Here is a 16,808-nt window from a genome sequence, read left to right as displayed (position 1 = left end):
TACTATTTTAAACCTCTTTATTTCACAAATAATATTAATAGAGGAAAAAAAGCAGTTTTTGGTACATCAGGACAAAATTTTGATGTAAAATCGGGGAAAACATTACTTAAAATCAGGGAAATGCACCCATTGAAATGCATTAGAAATTGGTGGGACCACAAATAAAAAATGTAAAATGCGGAAAAACGTAAAATCTCGAATTTTACATCATTTTTCCTGGTCCCCTGAAAAATGGAAAATTGGGGTTCTACTGATTAGTGAAACCTGTGTAGCAGAATTGTTTCCCCCCAAAATTGTATTTTTAATCATTAGCATGGGACAGGGCAACAATTCTCTCTGCTGCCAATGCTCACATCAGAATTTTAACGATTCTAACATCTGCTCTAGGGCTTTTCCATATTATAAAGCACTTTACAAACCATTTTATGATGCCCAACAGTGTGTTGCTGTATACTTGCAGCTCTCCATGCTTGAATGGCTTTGAAGGGAAAATAAACTCTATTCTTTGATTTGGTACTGTGCCACAGGCTGGAAGAACACTCTGACCTAGGAAGTCCGGAACAGGGATCCGAAGTCCATCGACTAAGCACGTTGACTTGCCAGCCTCGAAATTGCCAGCTGCAGGATTGCCAACCCGCTAAGAAGAACCACAGCAAATGGGTAAATGATAAATGTCAGTGAGTAGCATGTTCTCCAGGCTGTGCTGCCCGAAGCAGGAGAAAGAATGTGCAATTAGTTCCATATACGTTTTTACACGCTCCCCTATATTAAAGGAATTGTTCATTGTAAAAATAAAAACTGGGTAAATAGGCTGTGCAAAATAAAACAATTATTCTAATATAGTTAGTTATCCAAAAATAAAATGTATAAAGGCTGGAGTGACTGAATGTCTAACATAATAGCCAGAACACTACTTCTACTTTGCAGCTCTCTTGGTTTCCACTGATTGGTCACCAGTCACTAACCAATTAGAGTCTTGAGGGGGGGGGCACATGGGCCATTACTGTTGCATTTGAATCTGAGCTGAATGCTGAGGATCAATTGCAAACTCACTGAACAGTTATGTCCCATGTGCCCCCCTTCAAGTCACTGACTAATTCAGGAAGTAGTGTTCTGGCTATTATGTTAGACATTCAGTCACTCCAGCCTTTATACATTACATCTTTGGCTAACTAACTATATTAGAAACATTTTTTATTCTGCACAGCCTATTATTAAATTTTCATTTTAACTTTAGTTCCCCTTTAATAGTTGGAAGCTCCAAGCTCTTGCCTGCGGCATTCTTTATGGCCATTGCTGACAGCCTTTTAAAGGAGAAGGAAAGTAATTTTATAGTTAGTTAGGCACCCCCCCCCCCCCCAAGTGATTGTATTTACTTACCCAAACCCTGGGCCAGTGCTCGTATCAGCAGACACCGTCCCAGGATTCTTACAGTGAGCGCCACGGACCGATCGTCTTCCTGCTTCATCTTTCTTCAAATTTCCCGGTGCAGAGACATGTGCAGTGGAATGAAATAGCTGATTTTTTTTTGTAAAAGTTCGGCTTTTCAATCTAATGCACATGTTCAGCCACCTGAAGAAAGAAGGAAGCAAGAGGATCGCTACGTGGTGCTCCCTGGAATAACCCTGGGCCGGTGCAGTTTTCTGCTGATAGGAGCTCCAGCCTGGGGTTTCAGGTAAGTATATACAATCACTTTGGCGTGCATAACTTTTTTGGCACCCCCAAGTATATAAAATTACTTTCCTTCTCCTTTAAAGATATGAAATAAAAGAATGTGTGTAATTGCCATTTGGAGATATAGACAACATTCTTTATGGAACTCGGTAAATTTGGCTTATTGTTTTTATGTTCACTTCATAATGTTTTTACATAGGGAAACTGACGTTGACGGCTTCATTATTTTTTGGAATCTATTTGCTTGGTAGCAATTTTTGTCAGGTTTATTCCCACGAGGTCGTATCCTGGATGTTTTGCTTCCTCTCGAATGTATGTAGCATCTGTTTCTAAGCCTAATTTGTTCATCAGTTACACAAAGTCACACGCTTGTCACCCTTACAACTTTTGCAGTGTGGTAATATACTTTAACCAGTAAACCATCAAGTCTGGTAACCCAGCTGGGATCTACACAGTATAAGATGCAGTCCCTAAAGCCAAGCTCTATTGATATGGTTATATATTTAGTAGCTCGATCCACTGGGAAGCATTGAAGACTTGGCCCCTTCTCAATGTGCCTTTTATTAATTCTCACTTTAGAAAGGAAAGAAGTAACTTGCAACTGGTAGCAAACTATTAAATGTCTTAATTGCACAAAGGGAGAAGAGTAGGAGTGGTAGGGAAATCCTGGATCGGAGGGTAAGGAAAAACGTTAGTGATACTGTCATGGAAAAACATGTTTTCTTCAAAATGAATCAGTTAATAGTGCTGCTCCAGCAGAATTCCGCACTAAAATCCATTTCTCCAAAGAGCAAACCGATTTTTTTTATATTTAATTTTGAAATCTGACATGGGGCTATATTGTCAGTTTCCCATAAGCCCCCAGTCATGTGACTTTACTGCTAGACTGCAAGTTGGAGTGATGCTACCCCCTCCCTTTCCCCCACCCCAGCAGCCAAACAAAAGAACAATGGGAAGGTAACCAGATAGCAGCTCCCTTAAACAAGATAACCGCTCCCTGGTAGATATAAGAACAGCACTCAATAGTAAAATCCAGGTCCCACACATTGGTCGACACATTGTTACATTGAGTAGCAGAAACAATAGTTCCATCCTAAAGTGCTGGCTCTTTCTGAAATCGCATGACCAGGCGAAATGAACTGAGATAGCTGCCTACACACCAGTATTACTGAAAAAATACACTTGCTGGTTCAGGAATGAAATTTTATATTGTAGCGTGAATTATTTGCAGTGTAATTTAGAAATATAAACTACACCATAAAAATCATGACAGAGCCAGGAATCAAGCATTTTCACTGTCCCAGAGCTCAGACTGTCACTTAGCCTTTCATTTATTCTCATTTTAGGACGACATACCACTAAACTGCAGTCTAGAACGAGAAGACCTTGAGAAGAATCCTTGTCATCATGAAGCCTTAAAAGATAATGCTGCAGAGACGTAAGTGCTCCTGGAGGTGTGGCTGATGCTGTACAGTTAGGTCTATAAATATTTGGACAGAGACAACTTTTTTTTTTTTCTAATTTTGGTTCTGTACATGACCACAATGAATTTTAAATGAAACAACTCAGATGCAGTTGAACTGCAGACTTTCAGCTTTAATTCATTGGGTTGAGCTAAAAGATTGCATAAAAATTTGAGGAACTAAAGCCTTTTTTTTAATACTTGGTTGAAAACCCTTTGCTGGCAATGACAGCCTGAAGTCTTGAACTCATGGACATCTCCAGATTCTGGGTTTCCTCCTTTTTAAGGCTCTGCCAGGCCTTTACTGCAGTGGCTTTCAGTTGCTGTTTGTTTGTGGGCCTTTCTGTCCGAAATTTAGTCTTTAACAGGTGAAATGCAGGTTCAGGTGACTGATTTGGCCATTCAAGAATAATACATGTATTACATTTACAAAGTGAGTCTTGGCAAGAAACAAATATTTTGGGGGTATGCATCCTTGGGGTATGACACATGGGGCTCACTATGCATAATACTCTGGGTGGAAATTCCTGATCTTCTACTTGCCTGAAAAAAATCTTCCTCTCTAAATGCATAATTAGACTATGTGCGAGGATGCTTCTACAGACAGTCTAATTATGCATTTAGAGAGGAAAGGTCACATTAATATCATGGCCTGAATATACAAGCAGTTAAAATAATGATTAACTAGAGAGAACCTCGCATACAGCTACAGTATATAGAAATATATATACCTTTTTACAGTATGGTTCATCTTCTATTCAATTCCTAATAAATAAATACATTGTGAATCACCACCTGTAATAGTCAGAGAGGTGAACACATTAAAGGGGTTCACCTTTAACTCTTAGTATGATGTAGAGGGCGATATTCGAAGATAATTTGCAATTGGTTTTCATATTTTATTATTTGTCATTATTTAGCTTTTTATTCAGCAGCTCTCCAGTCTGCTATTTTGGTAGCTATGGTCCAAATTCCCCTAGCAACCATGCATTGTTTTAAATAAGAGACTGGAATATGAATTGAAGAGGCCTGAATAGAAAGATGAGTAATTAAAAGTAGCAATACAATAAATATGTAACCCTACAGAGCATTTGTTTTTTAAATGGGGTCAGTGACCCCCATTTCAAATCTAGAAAGAGTTAGAAGAAGAAGAAGGCAAATAATTAAAAAATATAAAAAAAATAAATAATGAAAACCAGTTGAAAAGTTGCTTAGAATAAGCCATTCTATAACATACTAAAAGATAACAAAAAGGTGAATCACCCCTTTAAGATAATACTCTGTATTGGATTAGATCTGTATAATCCTGTTACATTGGAGCACAGTGCCCGCAATTAGTATTTTTTAGCTTTTTTTAACCGTTATCCATTTCACCACAATCACATTTTGTTCCAGGTTGGTCACGTCTCTGTTAAACTTTGTGTGGAAGCAGTGTGAGATTCTGAAGTGTGCTGGCCTGCAGACTCCAGAACTTGAGGATGAGCTGAGGCAACTGGAATATTTAGCCCTGGGAGGACAGAAGGCACCAGCCGAAAAGGTTACAGAGAATGAACAGAAGACAGAAGAGGCATGTGAAATGGAAAGCAATGAGAAGCAAATAGAAGAGGTCCCTCGGAGTCCATTACTAGAAGGTGAGGCTCGGTTGTCTTGTGTTGTAAGTGGAAAGATTGCAATGTCTTGCTTTTAAAGGAATTGTTCAGTATAAAAATAAAAACTTTGTAAATAAAAAATATTTCTAATATAGTTGGTTATCCAAAAATGTAATGTATAAAGGCTGGAGTGAGTGGATGTCTAACATAATAGCCAGAACACTACTTCCTGCTTTGCGGCTCTCTTGGTTTCCACTGATTGGTTACCAGGCAGTAACCAATCAGTGACTTGAGGGAGGGCCACATGGGTCATATCTGTTGCTTTTGAACCTGAGCTGAATGCTGAGAATCAATTGCAAACTCACTGAACAGTTATGTCCCTTGTGGCCCCCCGTCAAGTCATTGACTAACTCAAGAGTTAGAGAGCTGAAAAGCAGGAAGTAGTGTTCTGGCTATTATATTAGACATTCAGTCACTCCAGCCTTTATATATTACATTTTTGGCTACCTAACTATATTAATAAAATTTTTTATTTTGCACAGCCTATCTATTTACCCAGTTTTTATTTTTACATGGAACTGTTCCTTTAAGGGAATTCATGTAATCTAGCTCCTTGATATACAGAATGACACACAATCAAAAAGTTCTAGTCTGGACATGCCATAGGGATGCACCAAATCAACTATTTTGGGATTCGGACAAATCCTGAACCCAGATAAGGATCTTTGTTCGAATAATGAAAAGTGATGTGATGTTAAGGATTCCAATTCATTTCAGCCAGGTACTTGATTTGGTCAGAAAGAATCTTGGATTTGGTGGAGCCCTACTTTACACAAACTGCTCTTTCCATAAAGGTCCAAAATAAGAATCCGCAAGGACAAGGGGTTTTACCTTTAAACTGACTTTTAGTAATTATAGAATTACCAATTCTAAGCAACTTTTCAATTGGTCTTTATTTTTTTTTACAATTTTCAAATTATTTGACTTCTGACTTTTTCCAGCTTTCAAATGGGGTCATTGACCTCATCTAAAAACAAATTCTCTGTAAGGCTACACATTTATTGTGATAGCTACTTTTTATTACTCGTCTTTCTATTCAGGCCTCTACTATTCATATTCTCATTCAAATCAAGGCATGGTTGCTATGGTAACTGGAGAGCTGCTGAATAAAAAGCCAAATAACTCAAGAACCACAAATAATAATAAATGAAAAACAATTGCAAATTGTCTCAGAATATCACTCTCTATATCATACTAAACGTTGGTGTAGGGTGAACAACCCATTTGCTGTAGATGGTAATTGCCCTGTAATAGGTGAGCCACCAGGATGTTTTAAAAGGACATTACCCTCGTTTGTTTAAAGGTCCAGTAACAGCAAAAATTTTCTAAAAAAAAATGTAGTATGCTACGAATAAAAGACACCAACATATGTTAAACTTTAAAATCGCAAAGTCTTTATTAAGAAATAACTTACCGAAACTCTGCTTGCGCTCCTCTTCAGAAACCGCGACAGGGATACGATCCATCGTGCAGCGATTGATTTCTCCTCCCTCTCCTATAAGGAAGGCAGGGGGGAGAAATGGAGCGGAAATGGAAATGGATCTTCGTCTTTATTTCTTAATAAAGACTTAGCGATTTTAAAGTTTAATATGTGTTGGCGATTTTTTTTTTTTTTAGAAATTGTTTGCTGTTACTGGTCCTTTAACATGCATGCAATGAATATGGCTTGTTCTGGCCCTCCCATTTGCCTGTTGTTTACATCATAAAAGAAAAACTTTTTTCGTTGGTTTTTCTTTTTCAGGTTAACAGGGAAATTGAAGTTACTCCATGTTTGATCTGTGCAAGGTGAATAATTAGACCTATAACCCCGCACTTTGTCCTTTGTGGTGACTGCTTTTTTTGGCAGGGTTAACTATGCAGATAATCTAATTATCTACCGCGCAAGGACCAAAGTGAAGTATCTTTAATCCCCTGCTTCACCTGCTTCTCAAGAAATAACAAAAAACACAGATTTTATGATTAAATCAATTGGTAAAACGTACGTTCTGCACAAACATTAATTGTACTCATGTTGCACATATTGTCCCTTTACTTTAACGGCTCACCACAATCAAATTGCAAACTGGAAGAATCCCTTTAATTGCTCCTTTAAAAAAAATCATATAAACATTCTGTAAACTCTCTGTAAACGCTTGCGAGGGAACATGATTACACTTTACAAGTACATTAGAGGACATTCAGTAGGGAGGGGTGTATGTATGGATGCTGGGTTTTCATTTGGAGGGGTTGAACTTGATGGACTTAACTTTTTTCAACCCAATTTAACTATGTAACTAACTATGTAAAAACATTTCAATAAAATTGCCATGATATCTCCTCTGTAGACAGGGGGCAGTAGATGAAATTCTTGCGGTGCCATTTTTATCTCTGTTTTATTGTAGATGTTGTTTTGGATATTAAAGAGGAGATGGTAGAGGCCCCAGTCCCCCCTACCAGGAAAAGGAAACCAGAGAAACGCACCCGAGGGCACATTCTTGCAGACAACAGTCCCTCACTCCAAAGCCCAATTGTGCCGGTGAAGAGAAGAAGAGAAGCGGCAAACACTCCGACCAAATCAGTGGTCCCCCGCACACCGGAAGTCCAAGTCAAGAGACCCAGAAAATCCTCGATCCCCAGTCGATGCCGAATCTCCCTGAGATCCAGCTTAAATTTACTGGCCAGTAATACAAAAGACCCTGCTGTCCAGTTCTCTTCTTTCTGCACCCCTAAACAAACAACCCAGGCTGCAAATATCCAGTCACACACAGTCACTAAACCCCGGGTTCCTTTGGGAACCTCTGCCATTCAGAACTGTGCCTCTGTTCCTGCATCAGCCCTGGGGCCGAGGGATCTGAATACGACTTTTGATTTGTCTGAGGAGGGATGCTTCGTATCGGAGCTGGATAAAACCGTCACTTTCGGAACCTCTAACTTTCCAGGATGGGAAAATGTGCCAATTCACGACATCAACAGCACTTTTGGAAAAAGGTTGGTTCCTAAAACGCAGAATTCTCTCTCCATGTCTTAATATCGGTACTTATGCTTCCCTTTTTCAATCTGGTCTCTAAGCTATAGTTCACTTAATGCTGTTATATTAAAGGAGAACTAAACCCTAAAAATTAATGTGGCTAAAAATGTCATATTTTATATGCTGAACTTATTGCACCAACCTAAAGTTTCAGCTTGTCAATAGCAGCAATGATCCAGGACTTCAAACTTGTCACAGGGGGTCACCATCTTGGAAAGTGTCTGTGACACTCACATGCTCAGTGGGCTCTGAGCAGCTGTTGAGAAGCTAAGCTTAGGGCTCATCACTAATTATCCAGCAGAAAATGAGGTTGGTCTGTAATATAAGCTGATGCTACAGGGCTGATTATTAAATTCTGATGCTAATTGCACTGGTTTCTGTGCTGCCATGTAGTAATTATCTGTATTAATTAATAATCAGCCTTATATTGTGACATTTCTATGTGTACTGTATATTGTGAGTGGGTCCCTAAGCTCAGTAAGTGACAGCAGCACAGAGCATGTGCAGTGACACAGCAGAAAAGAAGATGGGGAGCTACTGGGGCATCTTTGGAGAGACAGATCTTTACTGCTAAAGGGCTGTGGTTGCCTTGGGCTGGTACAGAAGCACAAAACATAATGTACAACATTTCTATCTTCTTCTTTAGTTAAGCTTTAGTTCTCCTTTAAAGGGGATATAAAACATTATACATTTTAACCTGTTACTAGGAGCCTTTAGAGCTTAATGCAATCCGATATCATTTCAAGAAATAATTTTATGTCCGTTTACTGAATTTGCTGGTTTTGAATAAATTTGATACAGCGATTGACGGGAGAGGGAGATTGTATTGCAGTGTTTACATCTCAGTTGTTTGCACTTCCCAGCTCTGATGTTGCTGTCTTTACCATGAAGGGCCTCTCTGTAAAAAACATGAATGCGAATCAGATGGCGTCTGCAGCCAAATCCTACTCACACAAGAGGAGACGTTCCAGCAGGTAGGCAATGTAAACAGTCAGGAGTCACACGGTGGGCTGAGGAATTCTCTCGAGAGCCTGGAAACGTTTAGTCGCTTTAGTAAATTCTTGTTTGCAGCAAGGACTTCTGACTTCTGAAATTCTAGGTATAATACCTCAGAAAAAAATACAGGTATGGGATCTGTTATCCAGAATGCTCCGGACCTGGAGTCTTATAGATAATGGATCTTTCCATAATTTGGATCTTCATCATGTAAACATTAAATAAACCCAATAAGGTTGTTTTTGCCTCTAATAAGGATTAATTATATCTTAGTTGGGATCAAGTACAAGCTTCTGTTTTATTATTACAGAGAAAAAGGAAATCATTTTTCAAAATTTGGATAAAATTAAGTCAATGGGAGACGGCCTTTCTGTAATTCGGAGCTTTCTGGATAATGGATCCCATAGCTGAATTTATAAATGGTATTTCCCCTTTTAATAGGTAAATGGAGGCATTTTCATATTTGGGTATAATTCTAATTACAGGCTGCTCGCCTGCCACACATCATAAAATCAACTGTCACATACGTAACTGCCAGCGCCGTGGATTTTCTGTTCCCGTTATCTTCTTTGATCTACACTGCGCCACTTGTATGGCAAAAACAAGTGATAAGGTCAAAGAGGCTGGCGGGAAAGTGTTAGAAAGCTCAATTACGGATTTGCTCTCTCCCATCCAAATAATACAAATTTTGGAAAATGATTTGCTTTTTCTCTGTAATAATAAAACAGTAGCTTGTACTTGATCCCAACTAAGATATAATTAATCCTTATTGAAAGCAAAACCAGCCTATTGGGGTTATTTAATATTTATATGATTTTCTAGTAGACTTAAGGTATGAAGATCCAAATTACGGAAAGATCCATTATCCAGAAAACCCAGGTCCCGAGCATTCTGGATATCAGGTCCCATACCTATGCCAATGGTTTCCAGCAATGAATATGGTGCCCAGAAGCAAAGTGTGAGGGATAAAACATACAATGTGTTTATGTACCCATGATATTTATTTCCTGTTGAATAGAAGTAGCCAGTGAACATGTAAGGGTATATCAATTTGTTAAAGCAAAAAATCACAATAGGGTTTTTGTTTCCCCTTGATATAGAATTCGTGTTGCAAAAATTTGGTTACACTTAGGGGCAGATTTATCAAACGTCGAGGTGAATTTTCGAATTAAAAAAATTCGTAGTTAGAGCTATTGTTTGTGTACTGCGAGTAGAGAATAGTCCAGATTTGATTCGAATTTAAAAAAAATTCGAATATGGAAATTTATCATGTACTGTGTCTTTAAAAATTTGACTTTGACCATTCGCCATCTAAAACTTGCTGAATAGCTCTTTTTAGCCTATGGGGGACCTCCTAGAACCTATTCGGAATCAAATGGTGGACTTTAAAAAATCAAAGTTTTTTTTTCGGGAAAAACTTTGATTTGAATTCAATCGAATGCGCTATTACTTTGATTCGTATGATTTGAATACGGACCTATTCGATCGAAAACGGACCTATTTGGCCAAAAAAAAAAACTTCAACTTAATTTCGGTTGATCTTTTTGAAAATTTCAAATTTCGCGATTTTTCAACTTCGCCTTAATAAATATGCCCCTAATCTTTCTTTTACAGTTCATCCATGTCCCGAACAGGGAAAGGGACCTTGGCTCAAAGCCGTATTGCCAGGCTTCAGATGAGCACAATCAAAAAATCACAGCAGCCGCCTACAATATCCGGTAAGGTGATTTGATTGGAGCATTTCACGCAGTCTCTCTATTTTGATTGGTGGAACTGCAGCTTCCTAAATGTCTGCCTGCAAGTTCTCCCTATTCATATGAATCTGACACATGCTGCCTGTGGCTATAGCCTGTCCTGGAAGGTGAGGGTTTGTAGTAGAAATATTTCCAACTCTGTCTGTGATGTTAAAATAGACCTTTTTTGTTTTATTATGGGTTGAATTCTTCTTTAAAGTAACTTTTTCTTCAAGTACTGAAAGGATATAAGCGCAGGAGTCAGTTTTTCTTTGAGATACAATATTTAGGGGGTTATGTAATAAAAGGCACTAATTTTGCCCAGGAGCAGTAACCAATCAGAAGGTAGAATTTACTGGTCACCTGTTTAAAATCAAAAATCCTATTGGTTGCTATGGGTTACTGCTCCTGTGCAAAATTAGTGCCTTTTATTGCATATGTGGGTTTGTGTGTTAATAACAAGGGTTAAGCATTGCAGTGTTAATGTTACACTATGGGGGACAATTGCAAGACTCTGACAGTCACATACACAACCTAAAGCAATAAGTGATTGGTGCAGGACTGTATAAGGGGAAGACTCATTGCAATTGACCATTTACAGGCAGAACCATGGCAAAATATACATCTGATTAGTATTTTATATCAGCACAAAATGTTGGTGTAAAATCTGAGAAAACATTACTTAAAATCAGGGAAATGCACCCATTGAAATGTATTATAAATCTGTGGGACCACAAATAAATAATGTAAAATGCGGGGAAACTTAAAATCAGGGGACTTAAAGGGGTGGTTCAAAACGTTAATTTACAGATGAACAACCCCTTTTAAATCAAGGTTTCATTGTATTTCATATCTTAAAAGAGAATGAAACCCTGTAACCCCCCTGGGGAAATGCCCCATACTTTATACTTACCCCTCGTCGCAGATTCTGGCAGCGGACTTCACAAGGGATGGTTCACCTTTTAGTATGTTATAGAATGACTAATTGTAAGCAACTTTTAAATTGGTCTTCATTTATTTATTTTTTATAGTTTTTAAATTATTTGCATTTTTCTTAAAACTCTTTCCAGCTTCCAGATGGGGGTCACTAACCCTATCTTAATAAACAAAAGCTCTGTAAGGCAACAAATTCATTGTTATTGCTTTTTATGACTCCTTTCTATTCAGGCCTCTCCTATTCATATTCCAGTCTCTTATTCAAATCAATCATTGCTTGTTCGGGTCATTTGGACCCTAGTGACCAGATGGTTGAAATTGCAAACTAGAGAGCTGCTGAATAAAAAGCTAAATAACGCAAAAACCTTCAATAATAAAGAATGAAAATCAATTGCAAATTGTCTCAGAATATCCCTCTCTATATCATACTAACAGTTAATTGAAAGGTGAATAAGCCCTTTAACATATCATGCGGAATTATTCAAAGAAATGTTGGATTCAGTGTCCTCTCAGTGCTGTAGCCTTATTCACTGTACAGAAGACTTGGTTTGATCCTGCGTTTCTTGTTCCTCAGAGAACATCAGCAGCAGCCCCAGAGGACAGAGCAGCAAGAGGACAGGGAAAGGCTCGGTGGCATTCGGCAGGTCCTCGTCTGCTCTTCCAACGACCAGATTCTCACAGTGTTCTGTTTCCAAGTCGTGATGAATACACGGAAAAGCAATATATGTCTATATTTACATCTTGTGTCCTTTACATTTGCCAGGAGACGTGTAGCGGTAAACGGTGCGTTTCTCTTCTCCGTGAGAAGTGCATAGGGGCGGAACCGCACCCCAGATAGATAGCGTCTTTTTTATTGCAATATCGTTGTGCCGCATTGCTGCAAATCTTAGCAGCACCTATGAGTAAATAATGCTTGCTTAAAGGACCAGTAACGTCAATTTATTTTGAAAAAAAAATTTGTTTGTATATAATGGAAAAAAAAACCACAGATACATATTTAACTTTAAAATCGCAAAGTCTTTTATTAAAAAAATATCTTACTCAAACTCCGGTTGCACTTCAGGGGGCGATCCTGGCCGGTATTTTATTTTAAAAATGATGGTTTATCCCAATGATATTAATAGAGATAAAAGGCCGGTATTTTTTTCAGGAAAAGGTGGCAACCCTACTTACACTCCTCTTCAGAAAATGCAACAGGGCGACGATCCATCGTGTCGCGCTTGATTTTTCCTCCCTGCCTTCCATAGGAGATAGCCAGGGAGGAGAAATAGATTGTTAGCCTTTTCTAAAGAGGAGTGCAAGCGGAGTTTCGGTAAGTTATTTTTTAATAAAGACTCTGCGATTTTAAAGTTAAATATTTTTTTTGTTATACACAAACACATTTAAAAAAAAAAAATTGACGTTACTGGTCCTTTAATATGAGCAAATTTTATATCTGAAGGCACAAAAAAAATCAATATTTATCAAAGGGTAAAAAAAAATTCTCCCAGTTTACTTGTATATTTTTGGAGGTGTTTTTTTTTTTTAATATTCTCCAGTTTGATATTCCTGTATAAATCTTTACCCCTATTTCCCCTCCTTGACTGTAGTAGGTGATTAATGAATTATTAATGCTTATTAATATGTTTTAGACTGAATAATGAAATTATTCTGATTTAGGGATGCGCTAAATCTGTAATTCTAGGGTTCTGCCAAAACGTTTGGCCATATGACAAACCAAAGCTGAACCCTAATTTGCATAATTCCTTAATTTCTAACTTTCAGTTTATCAGACTTGCCATTTAAAGGGAATGTAAACCCTCACAACAAATGAGTGATAAATGGCTCGGAGTGCTTTTCGAATCACTCGTAATTTTAATATATTTCAAGATATTGGCAATTTTGCTGAATTGTCTGACAGTCTGGGGAAAATTTCAGAAAAGGAAAGTCGTCCGATGTTTTTCCAATTGCAAAAGAGCAGATAAGAGCTATTTGAAACATGGGGAAACTTCCTCCACGTCGAAAATTTTCTTCTGTCGGAAAAGTCAATAGAACGGACTAGGGATGCACAGAATCCACTATTTTGGATTCGGCCGAATCCTTTGCAAAAGATTGTCCGAATCCTAGTTTGCAAATTACGAGTGAGAAGGGGAAACCATTTTTTACTTCCTTGTTTTGTGGCAAAAAGTAGGGATGCACTGAATCCAGGATTCGGCCTTTTTCAGCAGGATTCGGCCGAATCCTTCTGCCCAGCCGAACCAAATCCTATTTTGCATATGCAAATTAAGGAAGGGGAGGGAAATTACGTAATTTTTTGTCAGAAAACAGGGAAGTTAAACATTTTTCCCCTTCCCAACCCTAGTTTGGGTTCGGTATTCGGCCAAATCTCCAAAATAGTGGATTCGTGCATCCCTAGCAAAAAGTCATGTGATTTCCCTTCCCGCCCCTAATTTACATATGCAAATTAGGATTTGGTTCGGCTGGGCAGGGGATATCGGCCCAATCCGAATCCTGATGAAAAGAAAAAGGCCGAATTCTGGATTCAGTGCATCCCTAGAACTGACCAGCAGGTGGCACTGTTTCATTTTCATTAAATTAGAAATTGCTAATATCATGATATGTAGTTAATAATATCAACTGGAAAAGTGCATGAATGAAGAAAATTGAGCAATTTTACATTTGTTTTTTGAGGGTTTTGATTTCATTGAAGGTTCCAGATTCGACTTGCCAATTCCGGCAAAAGGTGCTCTAGGGTGGAGCCAAATCCTCTACTGAATCCTGCATTTGGTGCTTCCCGTGGGAATATTGTACAACAAACGTTTGATGGGCTTTGGTTCATTATTGGGAACATCACTGACCAAAAATGTAAAGTTTGTTTCTATGTTGGAAATTTATACATTTGTAACTTATTAACTGAAATCCCTCTGACCCATGATGACATCACAGCAGTAACTGCACAGGTCAGTAACTATCTGATCTCCATCCTCCAATCAAAAAACATTATGGGAACATGGGTGTACGAGGCATAGGTGTGTGATAACCTGATAAATGTTGCACAAATACACCCCCCTGCTCCTTAGCTGTCGGAGGAATCTGAAGAATTTTAATTATTTTTTTTTTATCAATGATGTTTTTATAGTAGTTAGCATTTGTACATAGCTATATATCATGGATGTACACTGACTGTATCTCTCTAAATGTTTTATCTTCTTATATATGTTTATGTTGTTTATTCTTGTTTGTTTACCAGGATAGATTTTCTTGTCAAAACTCTGTCGTCGATTTCACAGAGAATTTAGTAACAGACCTGTCCAGTGTAAAGGTGGGGGAGGTGCATGAGAAATGATCTGGGGGATTGACAGGACCAGACACTTATATAGAAGAATATAGTAGAATCACCATGTGGGGATGTGAGCAGCTGAAGTCCATCTTGGCAGGACAGAAATGGGATGAAAGGGTTCAAGTCTAATACTTGTGGCTCTAGGGCTTTCTGGGCCCCACTGAGATACAATTTCCACTTCACTGACTCTTTTGGGTCCTTCTCCTAAAAACATAAGACCTATCCTTAGGGAACCTGAGACTATGATCCCACTCAAGTGCCCGGCTGCACCAAAGTGATATTGAATAGATTTCTGGCCAAGCAACTGTACGTTTAATTACCATAAATGAGCTGTTGGCGTTTGGCTCTGGCATTTTTGCTGCGCTCAGCTGGTGAACCTTTCAACCTCCTTGGTTCTAAAATAACCAGATATACCATGACCTAAATGAACGAGAATCTTTACAAACATAATGAACTGGGGCACCAGCAAGTGAAGGCTTAAAAATCACAAAGAAGGGAAAAATGTTCGTGGAGAGGGAGCTGCCATTTTTTGGCTGCCATTTCTAGCTGCCACTTTGGAAGATGCACATGTACGTTTGGTTGTCTCTATGCATATTCTGTATGGCAGTGAAAATTAGATGTTTTTTGGGATGTTAACTTGCATCCCAAATAAGGGTTATGCTACATGGCACAATTGTTGGCTTTTTCAACACCATCCCTTTTAATAAGCCCTAAAACATCCAGCATTAAAGTGGCAACACGACAGCCCCTCATAGACTAGAACTGCAACTGCCAGACAACTGATCATATTGGCAATTGGCAGTTACAGTGTTAGTCTATGGGCTGCTAATGATTCATTTATGGGCTACCGAAAAATACCTGCCGCTCAGAGCACCTGCAACTGCCCTGAGTAACATTACCATAAAGTGCCGCCCTCCCTTTTCTCTATATCCAGAGCCAACGTGATGACTTGAGGAAAAGAAGTATAATCTGTAAAGCTAAAAATGGCATATTTAGAAGGCTGATTTTTGGCTCAAGGCATTGATGAGACTCTCAAGGCCCCGACCCAACAATTAGATCAGCCTAGTTTGACCCAGAATGTGAGACCTCTCTAAACAGGTGTATGGCCTTTGGAAATCTACAAGTTTACTTTTTGCACCAGCCAAGAATAATGTGACCACTTTGGGCCTCAGGATCTCAGTGCCCAATGAGGGTGGAGTTATTCACAATGAAAGCCCCGCCCAGCAATTTCTATAACTACATATCAATGTGTTTGGGTAAAGTTATTAAGTTTATGTGGGATGAGTTGGCCATTGTTTCTGCAGGTGTCGGCTCATGTTGCCCGTGGCTTTCCCAGAAGCTACCGGGAGATTTTCCTGCCTGTTAAAGTGACGGCTGCTCTGTTTCATAAAGTGCTGGACACGAGGGAATGTGCGGTTTTATATTCTATTAGGTGCTGCGATATTCTCCGCCTATTTCTGTATCATCCACACCCCCCTCTCCCCTTTACAAGTGTAACTCGTTAACACAAGACAGATGTAAGGATTTTGTAATAAAAACAACTTTTTTTTTAAAAAAGAAAATATAGTTTTAGCCTTTTTTCCACCCAAACGCCTGCTATTTATACCGCCGCTGCTTTCTCGGAGTCCTACATTTGCTTGTTGGGAGATTGCGGCAATGAGAAGCTCAGCTTGATGTCAGATCTTATGTTATTCACATGAAGCTCGGCCACAGAAATGATTATGGTCTTGTTCACAGCGTAATTATTTCCTGCACAGACTCATTACAAAGCAACTGCGCCCAATGTAATTCTTTTTTTCTTTTTTTTATTAATAAATGTCTGGATCCCATTCTTCCTCTTGGACAATGTGTTTTTAGACTAAATGAAATGCAAAGACATGAAATGCCGGCGCAATGTAACAACATGTTTCTACATGGAAGAATTCTCTTGTTAATAAGGAGGGTTTATCTCTATTATTATGTGTCATGCTGCCCTGCATAAAGCTGGTACCCTGGGTGTTTTGCGGGTAGGATATTTGGGTGCATACATGCA

General features: G+C 38.7%; 1 protein-coding gene across 3 annotated transcripts in view; it reads left to right on the top strand.

The window, feature by feature from the left end:
- The window catches only part of kif18b.L (kinesin family member 18B L homeolog), a 44,764-nt gene extending 28,438 nt beyond the window's left edge, over nucleotides 1-16,326 (top strand). For 2 of the 3 annotated variants that reach the window (XM_018224533.2, XM_018224532.2), the window contains exons 10-16: nucleotides 528-660; nucleotides 3,021-3,112; nucleotides 4,532-4,767; nucleotides 7,167-7,752; nucleotides 8,656-8,766; nucleotides 10,403-10,506; nucleotides 12,032-12,467. In XM_018224533.2, coding sequence (XP_018080022.1) covers nucleotides 528-660; nucleotides 3,021-3,112; nucleotides 4,532-4,767; nucleotides 7,167-7,752; nucleotides 8,656-8,766; nucleotides 10,403-10,506; nucleotides 12,032-12,159 — 1,390 coding nt within the window. In that variant the 3' untranslated portion in view covers nucleotides 12,160-12,467. 3 annotated transcript variants of the gene reach the window in all.
- The last annotated feature ends 482 nt before the right edge of the window (nucleotides 16,327-16,808 follow it).

This window comes from Xenopus laevis, chromosome 7L (genome assembly GCF_017654675.1).
Source record: "Xenopus laevis strain J_2021 chromosome 7L, Xenopus_laevis_v10.1, whole genome shotgun sequence".
NCBI lineage: Eukaryota > Metazoa > Chordata > Amphibia > Anura > Pipidae > Xenopus > Xenopus laevis.
Note: the sequence above shows the minus strand (reverse complement) of the source record. Positions and strands in the feature narration are given on the sequence as shown.